The sequence below is a fragment of the Rhinopithecus roxellana genome, chromosome 4 (assembly GCF_007565055.1).
Source record: "Rhinopithecus roxellana isolate Shanxi Qingling chromosome 4, ASM756505v1, whole genome shotgun sequence".
In the NCBI taxonomy this organism is placed as follows: Eukaryota; Metazoa; Chordata; class Mammalia; order Primates; family Cercopithecidae; genus Rhinopithecus; species Rhinopithecus roxellana.
The window spans coordinates 148,604,566-148,623,321 of record NC_044552.1 but is presented as its reverse complement, the minus strand read 5'-3'; the positions used below and the strand labels follow the sequence as shown (position 1 = coordinate 148,623,321).

Below are 18,756 nucleotides of genomic sequence, written 5' to 3'. Positions count from 1 at the left end.
CAAGATGAGATTTGGGTGGGGACACAGAGCCAAACCATATCATTCCACCCATGGCCCTCCAAATCTCATGTCCTCACATTTCAAAACCAACCATGTCTTCTCAACAGTCCCCCAAAGTCTTAACTCATGTCAGCATTAACCCAAAAGTGCACAGTCCAAAGTCTCATCTGAGACAAGCCAAGTCCCTTCTGCCTTTGAGCCTGTAAAATCAAAAGCAAGCTAGTTACTTTCTAGATACAGTGGGGGTACAGGTATTGGGTAAATACAGCTGTTCCAAACAGGAGAAACTGGCCGAAACGAAGGGGCTAGAGGCCCCATGCAAGTCTGAAATCCAGTGGGGCAGTCAAATCTTAAAGCTCCAAAATTATCTCCTTTGACACCAAGTCTCACATCCAGGCCACACTGATGTAAGAGCTGGGTTCCATGATTGTGGGCGGCTTTGTCCCTGTGGCTTTGTGGAGTATAACCTCCATCCAAGCTGCTTTCACAGGCTGGTGTTGAGTGTCTGCAGCCTCTCCATACTCATGGTGCAAGCTGTCGTGGATCCACCATTCTGGGGTCTGGAGGATGGCCGCCCTCTTCTCACAGCTCCACTCGGCAGTGCCCCAGTAGGGACTCTGTGTGGTGGCTTTGACCCCACATTTCCCCTGGGCACTGGCCTAGCAGAGGTTCTCCAAGGGAGCCCCACCCCTGCAGAAAACATCTGCCTGGGCATCCAGGCGTTTCCATACATCTTCTGAAATCTAGGCAGAGGTTCCCAACCCTCAATTCTTGACCTCTGTGTATCCGCAGGCTCAACACCACATGGAAGCTGCCAAGGATTGGGGCTTGCACCCTCTGAAGCCATGGCATGAGCTCTACGTTGGCCCCTTTCAGCCATGGCTGGAGTGGCTGGGACACAGGGCACCAAGTCCCTAGGCTGCACACAGCTCAGGGATCCTGGGCCAGACCCATGAAACCACTTTTTCCTCTCAGACCTCTGGGTCTGTGATGGGAGGGGCTGCCATGAGGACCTCTGACATGTCCTGGAGACATTTTCCCATTGTCTTGGGGATTAACATTTGGCTCCTTATTATGTATGCAAATTTCTGTAGCCAGCTTGAATTTCTCCTCAGAAAACGGGATTTTTCTTTTCTATTGCATTGTCAGACGCAAATTTTTCAAACTTTCATGACGTTTCCCTTTTAAAACTGAATGCCTTTAACAGCAACCGAGTCACCTCTTAAACATTTTGCTGCTTAGAAATTTCTTCCACTAGATAACCTAAAACATCTCTCTCAAGTTCAAAGTTCCACAAATCTCTAGGGCAGGGGCAAAATGCCATCAGTCTCTTTCCTAAAACATAACAAAAGTCACCTTTGCTCCAGTTCCTAACAAGTCCCTCATCTCTAGCTGAGACCACCTCAGCCTGGACCTTATTGTCCATGTCACTATCAGCATTTTGGGCAAAGCCATTCAACAAGTCTCTAAGAACTTCCAAACTTACCCACATGTCCCTGTCCTCTGAGCCCTCCAAACTGTTCCAGCTTCTGCCTGTTCCCCAGTTCCAAAGTCGCTTCCACATTTTTGGGTGTCTTCTCAGCAGCACCCCACTCTACTGGTACCGATTTACTGTATTAGTCTGTTTTTGTGCTGCTGATAAAGACATACCTGAGACTGGGCAATTTACAAAAGAAAGAGGTTTAATTGGACTACAGTTCCATGTGGCTGGGGGAGCCTCACAATCATGGTGGAAGGCAAGGAGGGGCAAATCCCATCTTACATGGATGGCAGCAGGCACAGAGAGAATGAGGAAGATACAAAAGCAGAAACCCCTGACAAAACCACCAGATCTCATGAGACTTGTTCACTACCACCAGAACAGTATAGGGGACACTACCCCCATGATTTAATTATCTCCCACTGGGTCCCTCCCACAACACGTGGGAATTATGGGAGTACAATTCTAGATGAGATTTGGGTGGGGACACAGCCAAACCATATCAACCAATGAGTGAAAAAAGAAAAAGTGGTACATAGACACCATGAAATACTACTACTCAGCCATAAAAAAGAACAGACGAACGTCTTTTACAGCAGCTTGGGTGGAGCTGGAGGCCATTATGTTAAGTGAAGTAACTCAGAAATGAAAAACCTAATACCTTATGTTCTTACTTACACGTGAGAGCTAAGCGTGAGTACACAAAGGCATACAGAGTGTGAGCCTTTGGAGACTCACAAGGGGGAGGGTGGGAGGTGGGTGAGGAATAAAAAAATGACATATTGGGTACAATGTATAGACTCAGATGGCAGGTGCACTAAAACCTTAGACTTCACTACTACACAATTCATTCATGTAACCAAAAGCCACTTGTACCCGAAAAGCTATTGAGATAAAAAAAATTAAATAACATAAAAGATTAAAAAGGGTGCACCTGTATAGGGCCCTTGCCGTGAATGGAGCTTGCAGGACTGGAAGTTGCTCCGAGCAAGTCACTGAGCAAGAGGTGAGTGAATGTGAAGGTCAACGGCATGACCATAACTGCTATAGACGTTAGAAACACTGGACACTTAGGCTACACCAAATTTATTTTAAAATATTTTTATTTCCTCAGTAATAAATTAACATTAGTTTACTGTAACTTTTTTACTTTATAAACTGTTTTTTTTTTTTTTTTTTTTTTTGGAGACAGAGTCTCACTCTGTCAGCCAGGCTGGAGTGCAGTGGTGCAATTTTGGCTCGCTGCAACCTCTGCCTCCCAGATTCAAGTGATTCTACTGACTCATCCTCCCGGGTAGATGGGATTACAGGTGCACACCACCACACCTGGATAATTATTGTGTTTTTAGTAGGGAGGGGTTTCATCATGTTGCCCAGGCTGGTCTCGAACTCCTGACCTCAGGTGATCCAACTACCTCTGCCTCCCAAAGCTAATATGACTTAGCTTAAAACACAAATGCATTGTACAGCTGTACAAATATATTTTATTTCTTTATATTCTTATTGTATATGCTTTTTTCTATTTTGAACATTTTTTACTTTTTAAACATTTTTGTTAAAAACTAAGACATAAACACACACATTAGCCTAGGCCTGCATGGAGTTGGGATCATCAACATCACTGTCTTCCCCTCCACATCTTGTCCCACTGGAAGGTCTTCAGGGGCAGTGACATGCATGGAGCTGTCATCTCCCTGTGATAACAATGTTTTGGCCGGGTGCAGTGGCTCACACCTGTAATCCCAGCAATTTGGGAGGCTGAGGCGGGTGGATCACTTGAGGTCAGGAGTTCAAGACCAACCTAGCCAACATGGTGAAAACCCATCTCTACTAAAAATACAAAAATTAGCTGGGTGTGATGGTGCGTGCCTATAGTCCCAGCTACTTGGGAGGCTGAGGCACGAGAATGACTTGAACCCGGGAGGCAGAGGTTGCAGTGAGCTGAGATTATGCCACTGCACTCCAACCTGGGTGACACAGCAAGACTCCATCTCTGCACTCCAACCTGGGTGACAGAGCAAGACTCCATCTCAAAAAAATCAAACAAACAAAAAATTAGCTGGGCATGGTGGCGTTTCTGCCTGTAAACCCAGCAGCTCAGGAGGCTTAGGCAAGACAATCCCTTGAGCTCGGGGGTGGGGTGCTGGGAGGGGGAGGTTGCAGTGAGCTGAGATCATGTAACACTGCACTCCAGCCTGGGTGACAGAGTAAGACTCTGTCTAAAATAAAAAAAAAAAAGCAATGTCTTCTTCAGGACACCTCCTGCAGGACCTGCCTGAGACTGCTTTATAGTTAATTTTTTTGTAAGTAGAAAGAATGCACTCTAAAATCATGATAAAAAGTAATAAAGCAAATACTAAACAAAAAGAATTTTTCTGCTCTATCATAATCTTATGCCACCAGCAATGTGATAGGTCAGTCATTGGTTAAGACGTCCTCATGTGCAACACGATTGCTCATGCAGATTCTCATCACGAATTTGAAATAATAATAGTCAACAAACCTGTGTATAAGTTTTACTGTTGCATTCAAAAATAAACAACAAATATAGTTATATCAAGAATTCCTATCCTAAAAGACTTGTAAATATTTTGCTGATAAAACTAAGGTGCTTTCTAACTTTCATAAAATGCACTTTCAAAGTCTACCAAAGCATCTAAAATACACATGACATGAAATGAGAAGTAATTTACTTAACGATAGTATACCTAAGGAAATGCCCTCCCACCTGTGACCTGAGGAGGTAGGAAAAGGAGAGTCAGGCACCGCTGGCCCTGCGTTACAGGGGTGCTCGGAGCCTCATGGGTGGCATCCAAGGAGATGGGAACACACTTGGGAGAGAGAGCAGTAATCACACCACATGGTAACTGTGGTTTAGGAGATTCCAATGTCTCCCTCAACATCACTGACCCACAGGAAGGGCCTGGGATTACTCTCCTAAGCCACATACAGCAGAGAGACCAGCACCTAGTGCTTCACCCTTCCAAAGTTAGAGCTACCTTTTCTGTGCAGAGAGACCAGCACCTAGTGCTTCCCCCTTCCAAAGTCGAGCTACCTTCTGGCAGAGAGACAGCACCTAGTGCTTCACCCTTCCAAAGTTAGAGCTACCTTTTCTGTGCAGAGAGACCAGCACCTAGTGCTTCACCCTTCCAAAGTTAGAGCTACCTTTCTGTGCAGAGAGACCAGCACCTAGTGCTTACCCTTCCAAAGTTAGAGCTACCTTTTCTGTGCAGAGAGACCAGCACTAGTGCTTCACCCTTCAAAGTTAGAGCTACCTTTCTGTGCAGAGAGACCAGCACCTAGTGCTTCACCCTTCCAAAGTTAGAGCTACCTTTTCTGTGCAGAGAGACCAGCACCTAGTGCTTCACCCTTCCAAAGTTAGAGCTACCTTTTCTGTGCAGAGAGACCAGCACCTAGTGCTTCACCCTTCCAAAGTTAGAGCTACCTTTTCTGTGCAGAGAGACCAGCACCTAGTGCTTCACCCTTCCAAAGTTAGAGCTACCTTTTCTGTGCAGAGAGACCAGCACCTAGTGCTTCACCCTTCCAAAGTTAGAGCTACCTTTTCTGTGCAGAGAGACCAGCACCTAGTGCTTCACCCTTCCAAAGTTAGAGCTACCTTTTCTGTGCAGAGAGACCAGCACCTAGTGCTTCACCCTTCCAAAGTTAGAGCTACCTTTTCTGTGCAGAGAGACCAGCACCTAGTGCTTCACCCTTCCAAAGTTAGAGCTACCTTTTCTGTGCAGAGAGACCAGCACCTAGTGCTTCACCCTTCCAAAGTTAGAGCTACCTTTTCTGTGCAGAGAGACCAGCACCTAGTGCTTCACCCTTCCAAAGTTAGAGCTACCTTTTCTGTGCAGAGAGACCAGCACCTAGTGCTTCACCCTTCCAAAGTTAGAGCTACCTTTTCTGTGCAGAGAGACCAGCACCTAGTGCTTCACCCTTCCAAAGTTAGAGCTACCTTTTCTGTGCAGAGAGACCAGCACCTAGTGCTTCACCCTTCCAAAGTTAGAGCTACCTTTTCTGTGCAGAGAGACCAGCACCTAGTGCTTCACCCTTCCAAAGTTAGAGCTACCTTTTCTGTGCAGAGAGACCAGCACCTAGTGCTTCACCCTTCCAAAGTTAGAGCTACCTTTTCTGTGCAGAGAGACCAGCACCTAGTGCTTCACCCTTCCAAAGTTAGAGCTACCTTTTCTGTGCAGAGAGACCAGCACCTAGTGCTTCACCCTTCCAAAGTTAGAGCTACCTTTTCTGTGCAGAGAGACCAGCACCTAGTGCTTCACCCTTCCAAAGTTAGAGCTACCTTTTCTGTGCAGAGAGACAGCACCTAGTGCTTCACCCTTCCAAAGTTAGAGCTACCTTTTCTGTGCAGAGAGACCAGCACCTAGTGCTTCACCCTTCCAAAGTTAGAGCTACCTTTTCTGTGCAGAGAGACCAGCACCTAGTGCTTCACCCTTCCAAGTTAGAGCTACCCTTTCTGTGCAGAGAGACCAGCACCTAGTGCTTCACCCTTCCAAAGTTAGAGCTACCTTTTCTGTGCAGAGAGACCAGCACCTAGTGCTTCACCCTTCCAAAGTTAGAGCTACCTTTTCTGTGCAGAGAGACCAGCACCCTAGTGCTTTCACCCTTCCAAAGTAGAGCTACCTTTTCTGTGCCGAGAGACCCAGCACCTAGTGCTTCACCCTCCAAAGTTAGAGCTACCTTTTCTGTGCAGAGACACCAGCACCTAGTGCTCACCCTTCCAAAGTTAGAGCTACCTTTTCTGTGCAGAGAGACCAGCACCTAGTGCTTCACCCTTCCAAAGTTAGAGCTACCTTTTCTGTGCAGAGAGACCAGCACCTAGTGCTTCACCCTTCCAAAGTTAGAGCTACCTTTTCTGTGCAGAGAGACCAGCACCTAGTGCTTCACCCTTCCAAAGTTAGAGCTACCTTTTCTGTGCAGAGAACCAGCACCTAGTGCTTCACCCTTCCAAAGTTAGAGCTACCTTTTCTGTGCAGAGAGACCAGCACCTAGTGCTTCACCCTTCCAAAGTTAGAGCTACCTTTTCTGTGCAGAGAGACCAGCACACTAGTGCTTCACCCTTCCAAAGTTAGAGCTACCTTTTCTGTGCAGAGACACCAGCACCTAGTGCTTCACCCTTCCAAAGTTAGAGCTACCTTTTCTGTGCAGAGAGACCAGCACCTAGTGCTTCACCCTTCCAAAGTTAGAGCTACCTTTTCTGTGCAGAGACACCAGCACCTAGTGCTTCACCCTTCCAAAGTTAGAGCTACCTTTTCTGTGCAGAGACACCAGCACCTAGTGCTTCACCCTTCCAAAGTTAGAGCTACCTTTTCTGTGCAGAGAGACCAGCACCTAGTGCTTCACCCTTCCAAAGTTAGAGCTACCTTTTCTGTGCAGAGACACCAGCACCTAGTGCTTCACCCTTCCAAAGTTAGAGCTACCTTTTCTGTGCAGAGAGACCAGCACCTAGTGCTTCACCCTTCCAAAGTTAGAGCTACCTTTTCTGTGCAGAGAGACCAGCACCTAGTGCTTCACCCTTCCAAAGTTAGAGCTACCTTTTCTGTGCAGAGAGACCAGCACCTAGTGCTTCACCCTTCCAAAGTTAGAGCTACCTTTTCTGTGCAGAGAGACCAGCACCTAGTGCTTCACCCTTCCAAAGTTAGAGCTACCTTTTCTGTGCAGAGAGACCAGCACCTAGTGCTTCACCCTTCCAAAGTTAGAGCTACCTTTTCTGTGCAGAGAGACCAGCACCTAGTGCTTCACCCTTCCAAAGTTAGAGCTACCTTTTCTGTGCAGAGAGACCAGCACCTAGTGCTTCACCCTTCCAAAGTTAGAGCTACCTTTTCTGTGCAGAGAGACCAGCACCTAGTGCTTCACCCTTCCAAAGTTAGAGCTACCTTTTCTGTGCAGAGAGACCAGCACCTAGTGCTTCACCCTTCCAAAGTTAGAGCTACCTTTTCTGTGCAGAGAGACCAGCACCTAGTGCTTCACCCTTCCAAAGTTAGAGCTACCTTTTCTGTGCAGAGAGACCAGCACCTAGTGCTTCACCCTTCCAAAGTTAGAGCTACCTTTTCTGTGCAGAGAGACCAGCACCTAGTGCTTCACCCTTCCAAAGTTAGAGCTACCTTTTCTGTGCAGAGACACCAGCACCTAGTGCTTCACCCTTCCAAAGTTAGAGCTACCTTTTCTGTGCAGAGACACCAGCACCTAGTGCTTCACCCTTCCAAAGTTAGAGCTACCTTTTCTGTGCAGAGAGACCAGCACCTAGTGCTTCACCCTTCCAAAGTTAGAGCTACCTTTTCTGTGCAGAGAGACCAGCACCTAGTGCTTCACCCTTCCAAAGTTAGAGCTACCTTTTCTGTGCAGAGAGCACCAGCACCTAGTGCTTCACCCTTCCAAAGTTAGAGCTACCTTTTCTGTGCAGAGACACCAGCACCTAGTGCTTCACCCTTCCAAAGTTAGAGCTACCTTTTCTGTGCAGAGAGACCAGCACCTAGTGCTTCACCCTTCCAAAGTTAGAGCTACCTTTTCTGTGCAGAGAGACCAGCACCTAGTGCTTCACCCTTCCAAAGTTAGAGCTACCTTTTCTGTGCAGAGAGACCAGCACCTAGTGCTTCACCCTTCCAAAGTTAGAGCTACCTTTTCTGTGCAGAGAGACCAGCACCTAGTGCTTCACCCTTCCAAAGTTAGAGCTACCTTTTCTGTGCAGAGAGACCAGCACCTAGTGCTTCACCCTTCCAAAGTTAGAGCTACCTTTTCTGTGCAGAGAGACCAGCACCTAGTGCTTCACCCTTCCAAAGTTAGAGCTACCTTTTCTGTGCAGAGAGACCAGCACCTAGTGCTTCACCCTTCCAAAGTTAGAGCTACCTTTTCTGTGCAGAGAGACCAGCACCTAGTGCTTCACCCTTCCAAAGTTAGAGCTACCTTTTCTGTGCAGAGAGACCAGCACCTAGTGCTTCACCCTTCCAAAGTTAGAGCTACCTTTTCTGTGCAGAGAGACCAGCACCTAGTGCTTCACCCTTCCAAAGTTAGAGCTACCTTTTCTGTGCAGAGAGACCAGCACCTAGTGCTTCACCCTTCCAAAGTTAGAGCTACCTTTTCTGTGCAGAGAGACCAGCACCTAGTGCTTCACCCTTCCAAAGTTAGAGCTACCTTTTCTGTGCAGAGAGACCAGCACCTAGTGCTTCACCCTTCCAAAGTTAGAGCTACCTTTTCTGTGCAGAGAGACCAGCACCTAGTGCTTCACCCTTCCAAAGTTAGAGCTACCTTTTCTGTGCAGAGAGACCAGCACCTAGTGCTTCACCCTTCCAAAGTTAGAGCTACCTTTTCTGTGCAGAGAGACCAGCACCTAGTGCTTCACCCTTCCAAAGTTAGAGCTACCTTTTCTGTGCAGAGAGACCAGCACCTAGTGCTTCACCCTTCCAAAGTTAGAGCTACCTTTTCTGTGCAGAGAGACCAGCACCTAGTGCTTCACCCTTCCAAAGTTAGAGCTACCTTTTCTGTGCAGAGAGACCAGCACCTAGTGCTTCACCCTTCCAAAGTTAGAGCTACCTTTTCTGTGCAGAGACACCAGCACCTAGTGCTTCACCCTTCCAAAGTTAGAGCTACCTTTTCTGTGCAGAGAGACCAGCACCTAGTGCTTCACCCTTCCAAAGTTAGAGCTACCTTTTCTGTGCAGAGAGACCAGCACCTAGTGCTTCACCCTTCCAAAGTTAGAGCTACCTTTTCTGTGCAGAGAGACCAGCACCTAGTGCTTCACCCTTCCAAAGTTAGAGCTACCTTTTCTGTGCAGAGAGACCAGCACCTAGTGCTTCACCCTTCCAAAGTTAGAGCTACCTTTTCTGTGCAGAGAGACCAGCACCTAGTGCTTCACCCTTCCAAAGTTAGAGCTACCTTTTCTGTGCAGAGAGACCAGCACCTAGTGCTTCACCCTTCCAAAGTTAGAGCTACCTTTTCTGTGCAGAGAGACCAGCACCTAGTGCTTCACCCTTCCAAAGTTAGAGCTACCTTTTCTGTGCAGAGAGACCAGCACCTAGTGCTTCACCCTTCCAAAGTTAGAGCTACCTTTTCTGTGCAGAGAGACCAGCACCTAGTGCTTCACCCTTCCAAAGTTAGAGCTACCTTTTCTGTGCAGAGAGACCAGCACCTAGTGCTTCACCCTTCCAAAGTTAGAGCTACCTTTTCTGTGCAGAGAGACCAGCACCTAGTGCTTCACCCTTCCAAAGTTAGAGCTACCTTTTCTGTGCAGAGAGACCAGCACCTAGTGCTTCACCCTTCCAAAGTTAGAGCTACCTTTTCTGTGCAGAGAGACCAGCACCTAGTGCTTCACCCTTCCAAAGTTAGAGCTACCTTTTCTGTGCAGAGAGACCAGCACCTAGTGCTTCACCCTTCCAAAGTTAGAGCTACCTTTTCTGTGCAGAGAGACCAGCACCTAGTGCTTCACCCTTCCAAAGTTAGAGCTACCTTTTCTGTGCACAAATCAGTCTTAGAATAATCAGTGTATTCAGATTAACACCACCTCATCACATTTGGAAAAGAAATCAGATTGAGCTTACATCTCTTGAGCTCCCCAGCCCCACAGTGCAGGGCACAGGACAGCCTTACCTCAGGGTTCTCAGGTCCCACAGTCTCATCCCATCGCCAATGGCCGTGGTCAGGAAGAGGTTATAAGCCTGAGGCTGTTGGGTTGTAAATGATGAACCCTATAATTGTAAGGGGGAAATCAAGATGTACTTTCAAAGGTTGAGTTAATAAGCGTTATGCTAATGATATCTCATAATAGCTGGTTCTCAAGTAAGATATTAACACAAAGTTTTTTCTTATTTGTAACAATTTCAGAATTGGACTCCAGAAACTTCTAAATAAAGTAGTTAATGAGGGTATATTTTGACCTAGATAATTATTGATGTGTGTTCTCTTTATGTGTAATGCCACTGAGAGTTACAGAAAGTACAAAATGGTCAAAGATCAAACGACCAAGATAGTAACACACTAAAATTCATGTTTAGAGTATCGACCATAAGCCATATTCAACAAATCATCTGAAAGACGCCCCTCAACAAAGCACTTAAAGTTAAGGTGAGTTCTTTATCTGCCAATTATCAACCGCTAAACTATACTGAGCAGGCTCCTGCGATGACGGTGTGGGTGAGCTCCCACAGGGCCTTGAGTCCCGGCCCTGACTCTGACTCACTCCTCTTTCCCTGTGCTGCTATCAGAAGCAATTCTCACTAAGTGGAACTGAACTCAACTCCATCTACAGAACCATTTGGCACAAAACATCACCTAAACACACTGTGATAAATAATGATTTCCATTCTCCTTCTAGGTCAAGAATATTAAAAATAGTAAGACAAATTTCATGAAGGATAGATGTGCCTACAAGTCATCCTTCATTTGCAAACAGAAAATAAAGGCTTACTAAGTTCAGTAATAACAAACTAATAATAATTCAAGGCCAGGTGCAGTGGCTCACACCTGTAATCGCAGCACTTTGGGAGGCCAAGGCGGGCAGATCACCTGAGGTCAGGAAAATTTGAGACCAGCCTGGCCAACATGGTGAAATCCGTCTCTATAAAAATACAAAAATTTAGCCAGGCATGGTAGTGTGTGCCTGTAATCCTAGCTACTTGGGAGACTGAGGCAGGGAAATCACTTCAACCCGGGAAGTGAAAGTTACAGGGAGCCAAGATTGCGTCACTACACTCCAGCCTGGGAGACAGAGTGAGACTCCCTCTCGAGAACAAAAAAAAAAGAAAGAAAGAAAAGAAACAAAGCTGTAATACATATTTTAAGATAATAATTCACACTAGTAATTGAGCAGGCATTCAACAGATATTTACAGATCATCTACTGAATGCTGGTGCTACATGAGGTACTTTCAGTATAAAAAGAAGAAAATGTAGGCTTAGTTTAACGAAAAGAGAAGATAATGGCACTGACAACACCTGACAGCAGTTGCTAGTATATGTAGGCTAAAGAGTAAAAAACTGGGCCAGGCTCGGTGGTTCACGCCTGTAATCCCAGTACTTTGGGAGGCCAAGGCGGGCGGATCACGAAGTCAGGAGATCGAGACCATCCTGGCTAACACGGTGAAACCCCGTCTCTACTAAAAATACAAAAAAAATTAGCCGGGTATGGTGGCGGGCGCCTGTAGTCCCAGCGACTTGGGAGGCTGAGGCAAGAGAATGATATGAACTTGGGAGGCGGAGCTTGCAGTGAGCCAAGATAGTGCCACTGCACTCCAGCCTGGGTGACAGAGTGAGACTCCGTGTCAAAAAAAAAGTAAAAAACTGAACAGAATAGAAATAATATGTAATGACCAAACCTTTCAAGAGAAAAAGTAAACTTTTAAAAAATGTGTTCAATCCAATAGAGGGTGAGGAAGAAGAAATAAAGAACCAAAGAAAATTCAGGATAAGTAGAAAGCAAAGAAATAAAAAATGTGGAAGAGGAAGCACAAAACGATATCAAATATATGAATAATCATAATTGCAAACAGACTAAACTCAACAAGGAAAAGAGAGATAATATTAGGCTGGATTTCATTATTACCATTATTGTTATTATTTCACTTTTATTTCAGGTTCAGGGGTACATGTGCAGGTTTGTTATTAGGTAAACTTGTGGCACAGGGGTTTGTTGTACAGATGTCATCACCCAGATACTTAGCCTGGTACCAACAGCTAGGTTTTCTGCTCCTCTCCCTCCTCCCATCCTCCACCCTCAAGTAGACCCCAGTGTCTGTTGTTCCCTTCTTTGTGTTCATGAGTTCTCATCATTTAGCTCAAAATAGCACAGTATTGATAATAAAGCCATATACCTATGACCATCTGATATTCAACAAAGCCGACAAAAACAAGCAATGGGGAAAGGGCTTCCTGTTCAAAAATGGTGCTGGGATAACTGGCTATACGTGCAGAAGGTTGAAACTGGACCCCTTCCTCACACCATATACAAAAATCAACTCAAGATGGATTACAGACTTAAATGTAAAACCCAAAACTATAAAAACCCTGGAAAACAACCTAGGCTATACCATCCTAGACACAGGAACTGGCAAAGATTTCATGACAAAGACACAAAAAGCAACTGCAGCAAAAGCAAAAATTGACAAGTGGGATCTAATTAAACTTTAGAGCTTCTGCACAGCAAAATAAAGTCTCAACAGAGTAAACAGACAACGTACAGAATGGGAGAAAATATGTGCAAACTATGCATCTAATAAAGATCTAATATCCAGCATCTATAAGGAACTTAGGCTGGATTTTAAGAAAAATTCTGAAAACCTAATTAAAAAAAAAAAGTTGAAAGTGAAAGGTGGGGCTCAACCAGCACATGCGAACTCTAAGGAGGTAAGATGATATACACACTAGAAAAAAAAAAAAAAACAGATAAAAGGTAAAGAAAGCCTCATTAGAAACAGTTTCTCCAAGAAAATGATAAAAGAAATAACTGCACGTGAAAATATAAGAAGGATGAACTTAAATATCCCTAATAACATGCCCTTCAAATACATAAAGCAAAAGTCAACAGAATCACAAGAAGAAACTAGCTGGGCATAGTGGCTCACGTCTGTAATCCCAACACTTTGGGAGGCCGAGGTGGGCAGATCACGAGGTCAAGAGATGGAGACCATCCTGGCCAACGTGGTGAAACCCTGTCTGTCTCTACTAAAACTACAAAAATTAGCCAGGTGTGGTGGTGTGCGCCTGTAATCCCAGCTACTCAGGAGGCTGAGGCAGGAGAATCGCTTGAACCCAGGAGGCGGAGGTTGCAGTAAGCCAAGACCGTGCCACTGCACTCCAGCCTGGCGACAGAGCAAGACTCCGTCTCAAAAAAAAGAAGAAACTGACAAGATTATAACCATAATTATAGATTTTAACACATCTCTCAGTAATTAAAAAAATCAAGCAACAATAAAATAGGAAGACTTGAACAATTTAATTAACAAGGGTGAGTCAATGAATATCTGGGCAAACGTATCAAATCGTCAGCAAAACCACATTTTTCTCACACACCTATGTAATACCAAAGCAAACCACAGAGTCCAGCTTCTCGATAAATAAAAAATCTCAAAGATACCAAGAAAATCCATACTATATATGGAGAGTTCATGCTCTGAACACAATGCTGTAAAATTAGAAACCAATAACAAAAAAGATGACCAAAAATTAACTCGTGGAAATCTAAATGCATCCATCGAAAGCCTGGGTTGAAAAACATCATAATAAACATAAGGAAAATATTTAGTGCCAAGATAATAAAAATAGTGCATGCCCAAGCTGGCAAAGTGCAATGTCAGCATGAAAAATCAAGCAACAGGGAGACCACGCGTAAGAAGCTAGTAGAGGCTAGCGCTAGGCTTAACAATGCACAACATTGCTGAAGCAGCGTCCTTGTCTGGGATCAATACCCAGGATTTGTTGCCTAGCACCAAGATTAAAGACACAGACACAAACCAGCGGCAAGTTTAGGAGTGAAGGTTTCATAGGCCAAATAAAAAGAAAGAGAGCAGCCCTCTCTGAGAGAGGTGTCCCAAAGGGAAAAGTCAACCTGTGGTGGACTGTGCCAGATTTTACAGGCAGGCTTGAGGAGGCGGTGGCTGATATATGAAGGGCCCACAGATTGGTTTGATCAAGTGTGACTTTTACATGGTAGGCAGGGGAGGCTGGTTGTCCCACCCTAATTTTTTTTTTGAGAGGGAGTTTCACTCTTGTTGTTCAGGCTGGAGTGCAATGGCATGATCTAAGCTCACCGCAACCTTCTCCTCCCCAGTTCAAGCAACTCTCCTGCCTCAGCCTCCCAAGTAGCTGGGATTACAGGGGCATGCCACCACACCAGGCTAATTTTTGTATTTTTGGTAAAAACCGGGTTTCACCATATTGGCCAGGCTGGTCTCAAACTCCTGACCTCAGGTGATCCGCCCACCTTGGCCTCCCAAAGTGCTGGGATTAAAGGCGTGAGCCACCGCGCCCAGCCGCCCCACCATAATCTTATTAGGCAAATAGACTTTCTGCTTGGTCAGCGCCATCTTGCCTGCTCCTTACTGTACATGTGGCTGGCAGAAAAGAGAAGATGGAGCCACCATTTTGAACATGTCTATTCCCATGTAGCCTTTTCCTACTGGCACAACTGCCAGCATTCGCCTGTACAAGCTTCTAGCTCGTCTGTCTATGTCTGCAGCTCGGTTTTACAGCCTGTTCTCTGTTAGAAAAGAAAATGATCTGGGGCTGCTTTCATTAACAAGAAACCCTTAGGAAGGATTCCCATCCCCTCATTATCTGCTTAAGTAACTTCTTCTTAACTCCTGTATCATTGCTTCTGAATGGGTACTGGGGAAAGACCCATACGAAATTCAGCAGTGGTTATCAGAGACGAAGAAAAGGGAGGGATGTGGGTAGGGTTTTCTCTGTATCAATAATCATTTCATTTCTTTTTAAAAAATACAGCAAGATCTAAAACTAATAAAGCAAAATAACATAAGTGACTATTCCTGAAATCTAGAATTATGTGTAATAAAATTATTTCATTAAAAAAGCTGTTTAAACTTGTAGACATTGTTTTTAATTCCAATTAGCTGTCTAGTATTATGTATTTACATCACAAAATAGTACATATTTTATTCCAAGGCAGGCAAAGAGTAAGTATCCTGTCAAGTTTTAAAAACATATAAAGTATCTACACCTGCTATGACTTTAAGGGTATCAATAAATCATAAAACACTTAAGTATTTTCATTTTTTAAATGAGCCATTTAACACATAAAATAGGAAAAGATGACCATCACTTTTTGATGTATTTGGCACTCTTATTAATACAATACTAAAAAGAATTAAAAATTCCATTTCTCCAACAGGATTAAGATAACTATAGGAGTAGTTTCTCAGATCATTTTAATGGTAGTACACTGGGATGACTGCCAAAAAAAAAAAAAACGCATTATTGATGCATGACTAATATGGCTGAGCTGGTTACTAAGCTTAGAAGAAATTAGAAATGCCCTATTTTATATTTTACTGGAAATACAGCATTTGGGCCAATGATAATTTCTGCTTCTCCTGTATTTGGACTTGCAGGATGACAGTTCATGAGTGGCAGCCCCCACATGGCTGTGGTTAGTTTGATGTACATTGTGCAACTGAACAAAAATGTAAGACAAGTTTTTTTTAAAAAGCTATTAAAACATAGTGCAAACCTCTGTAACCTTATACTCTTTCCCTTTCATTCCATCAGATACCATTCAGATCGTTATTTTCAGGAAGCAAAACCTCTAATTTTCCCATAAAAAACCTCAGAACTATTTTTCTTAATATAACACCTCTCATCCAAGAGTACACCACAATGATTCACAAAACATTACAATCCTTACTGAAAGACCACATGGATTTGAGAAGATTCAGGCTACTGTATAGTCATTGCTCAAGCTGTGACAAAATGTAGACATTTTATTTTTTTTATTTTTCTGAGACGGAGTCTCGCTCTGTCGCCCAGGCTGGAGTGCAGTGGCTGGATCTCAGCTCACTGCAAGCTCCGCCTCCCGGGTTTACGCCATTCTCCTGCCTCAGCCTCCGGAGTAGCTGGGACTACAGGCGCCCGCCACCTCGCCCGGCTAGTTTTTTGTATTTTTAGTAGAGACGGGGTTTCACCGTGTTAGCCAGGATGGTCTCGATCTCCTGACCTCGTGATCCGCCCGTCTCGGCCTCCCAAAGTGCTGGGATTACAGGCTTGAGCCACCGCGCCCAGCCAGACACTACACCTCTTAACAAAAAGCTAAGATTTTAAAAGAGAGGAACTCTCCTTGAATTGGGAAATTAAACGGACACTATGTCATTCCAGGAACAAAGCGAAGTGCATCTACACAACAATGGTTCTTCACAAGGCCAATTTGTAAAAACAGTCTTCACCACAGCGCTTGTAATGAAATAACCTATGCGCCTCTTGTCGACAGAAAGAGTAAAACTGTGTAAAATATTGAAAGAAATTTATTCTGGGCCAAATACAAGTGACCATGGCCCATGATACAGCCCCCAGGAGATCGTCAGAACATGTGCCCAAGGTGGTCGGGCGCAGCTTGGTTTTATACATTTTAGGGAGGCATGAGACATTAATCAAATACATTGCAGAAATACATTGGTTTCCCACCTGGGAAAGGCAGGAAAACTCAAAGTGGGGGCTTCCAGGCTCTAGGTAAAAGTAAACATTTTCTGGTTGACAAGTGGTTGAGTTTGTCTTAAGACCTGAGTTCAATAGACAGGAAATGTTCGGGTTAAGATACAAGATTGTGGAGACCAAGGTTCTTTTGAATCTTACAGTGGCTGCCCTTAGAGACAATAGGTGACAAATGTTTCCTATTCAGACCTTTAAAAGGTGCTAGAGTCTTAATCTCTTTAGGATTGGGAGGGCCTGGAAGAAAGCAATCTAGCTATGTGAACAGAGATTCTTCTCAGAGGCACATTTTCCCCCACAAAGGACAGCTTTGCAGCTTCAAGATATGGCAAAGACACTCTTTGGAGTAAAATATTTTGATTTTCTTCCTTGTCTTGTAATGTTATGCCAGAATCAGGTTGGAAAGTCAGTCATAACATATAGGGTTAAATAAAAACCATCTGATGAGAATTGATGGTTTGTAGAGCATGACTCCCCAGACCCCTTAATCAGAGCTTAGTCCTCACCCTTGTAGGACACAGCTTACCTGCGGGGATGCTGTCTCAGGCAGCCAGTTTGTCCAGATGTCCATCAGGAATGGGACAAGAAAATGAATCTTGGGACCCCCAAATCACTAAGCCAAGGGAAAAGTCAAGCTGGGAACTGCCTCAGGGAAATCTGCCTCCCATTCTATTCCTAAATAAGATAGCTACAAAGATAAGAAGCTACAGACCTCCCTCACAATTTACCCACCAGGAAATTCCTTTTGGTTAAAGACAGACAGAACTCAGACATCCCTCTGAGGCTTCCCTGAGACAAATGCAGATCTGATTCCTTCCCCTCCCCTACTGTTTATGTAAAAATGATGATTCACTGAGCCAGACTAAATTGTGTATTCAGTGGAAGGCTGATCAAGGACTCAAAATAATGTAACCTTTTGCCTCTTACCTACTGATGACCTGGAAGCCCCGGCCTCAAATCCCACTTTACCCGACTGAACCAAGGTACATGTTACACATATTGATTGATGTCTCATGTCTCCCTAAAATGTATAAAACCAATCAGTGCCCCGACCCCCATCGTCAGGACCTCCTGATGCTACGTCCTGGGAGCATCCTTATCCTTGGTGAAATAAACTTTCTGAACTGACTGAGACCTTAGATATTTTGAGTTAACAAGAGCCTCGAGGTCCACCCCTCCACCGGTTTCACCACACAGCCCACCTCCTGCACACTGCTCCTCCAGACATAGACCTGGCACCCTTCCCTGTGTCATGAACCTGCTGCTCCAGTTACCTGGTCAGCACAGAGCACCTGACCTTGTGTAATACATGTGTTCCTTTGTAAGAAAATGCATTCCTCCAGCACAAGGACTTGCCCTCTCTTCATTCATCTAACTCTTCATTCACGGGACACTGCCGAGCGCACGGTAGCAGCTAATAGATATTTTAAATGTACTAATAGCACTTTAATGAATACTATAATTAAAAGCACATATACATATGCATACACATTCATGCACACATATACACATGTACACCCATGCGTGCTCGCATATACATATACACACATGCACGCACATACATACCATATATGCATTCATGCATATACATGCACACACACATGCACGCATATACATTTGCACACACGTGCATTCACGCATATACATACGCACAAATGCACGCACGCATATACATATGCACACACGTGCATTCACACATACACACACGCACGCATATAAATACCCACAGATGCATTCACACATATACATACGCACACATGCAAGCATGCATATACTTACCACACACACATTAACGCATATACATACGCACACATGCACACACACATACATCCGCACACATGCATTCACGCATATACACACGCACACATGCACGCACGCATATACATATGCACACACGTGCATTCACGCATATACACACACACATGCATGCACGCATATACATACCCACACATTCACGCATACACATACACATGCACACACATACATACCCACACAGGCATTCATGCATATACACACACATGCACGCATATACCCACATATTCATGCATATACATATGCACACACATGCATTCACGCATATACATACCCACACATGCATTCATGCATATACAT

At 44.6% G+C, this 18,756-nt stretch overlaps 1 protein-coding gene across 1 annotated transcript in view; it reads right to left on the bottom strand.

Annotated features, from left to right (window-relative positions):
• WDR27 (WD repeat domain 27) overlaps window positions 1-18,756 on the bottom strand; it is a 95,468-nt gene that overhangs the window by 8,078 nt on the left and 68,634 nt on the right. The window contains 1 exon segment of the mRNA XM_030929333.1: window positions 10,082-10,179. Coding sequence (XP_030785193.1) covers window positions 10,082-10,179 — 98 coding nt within the window.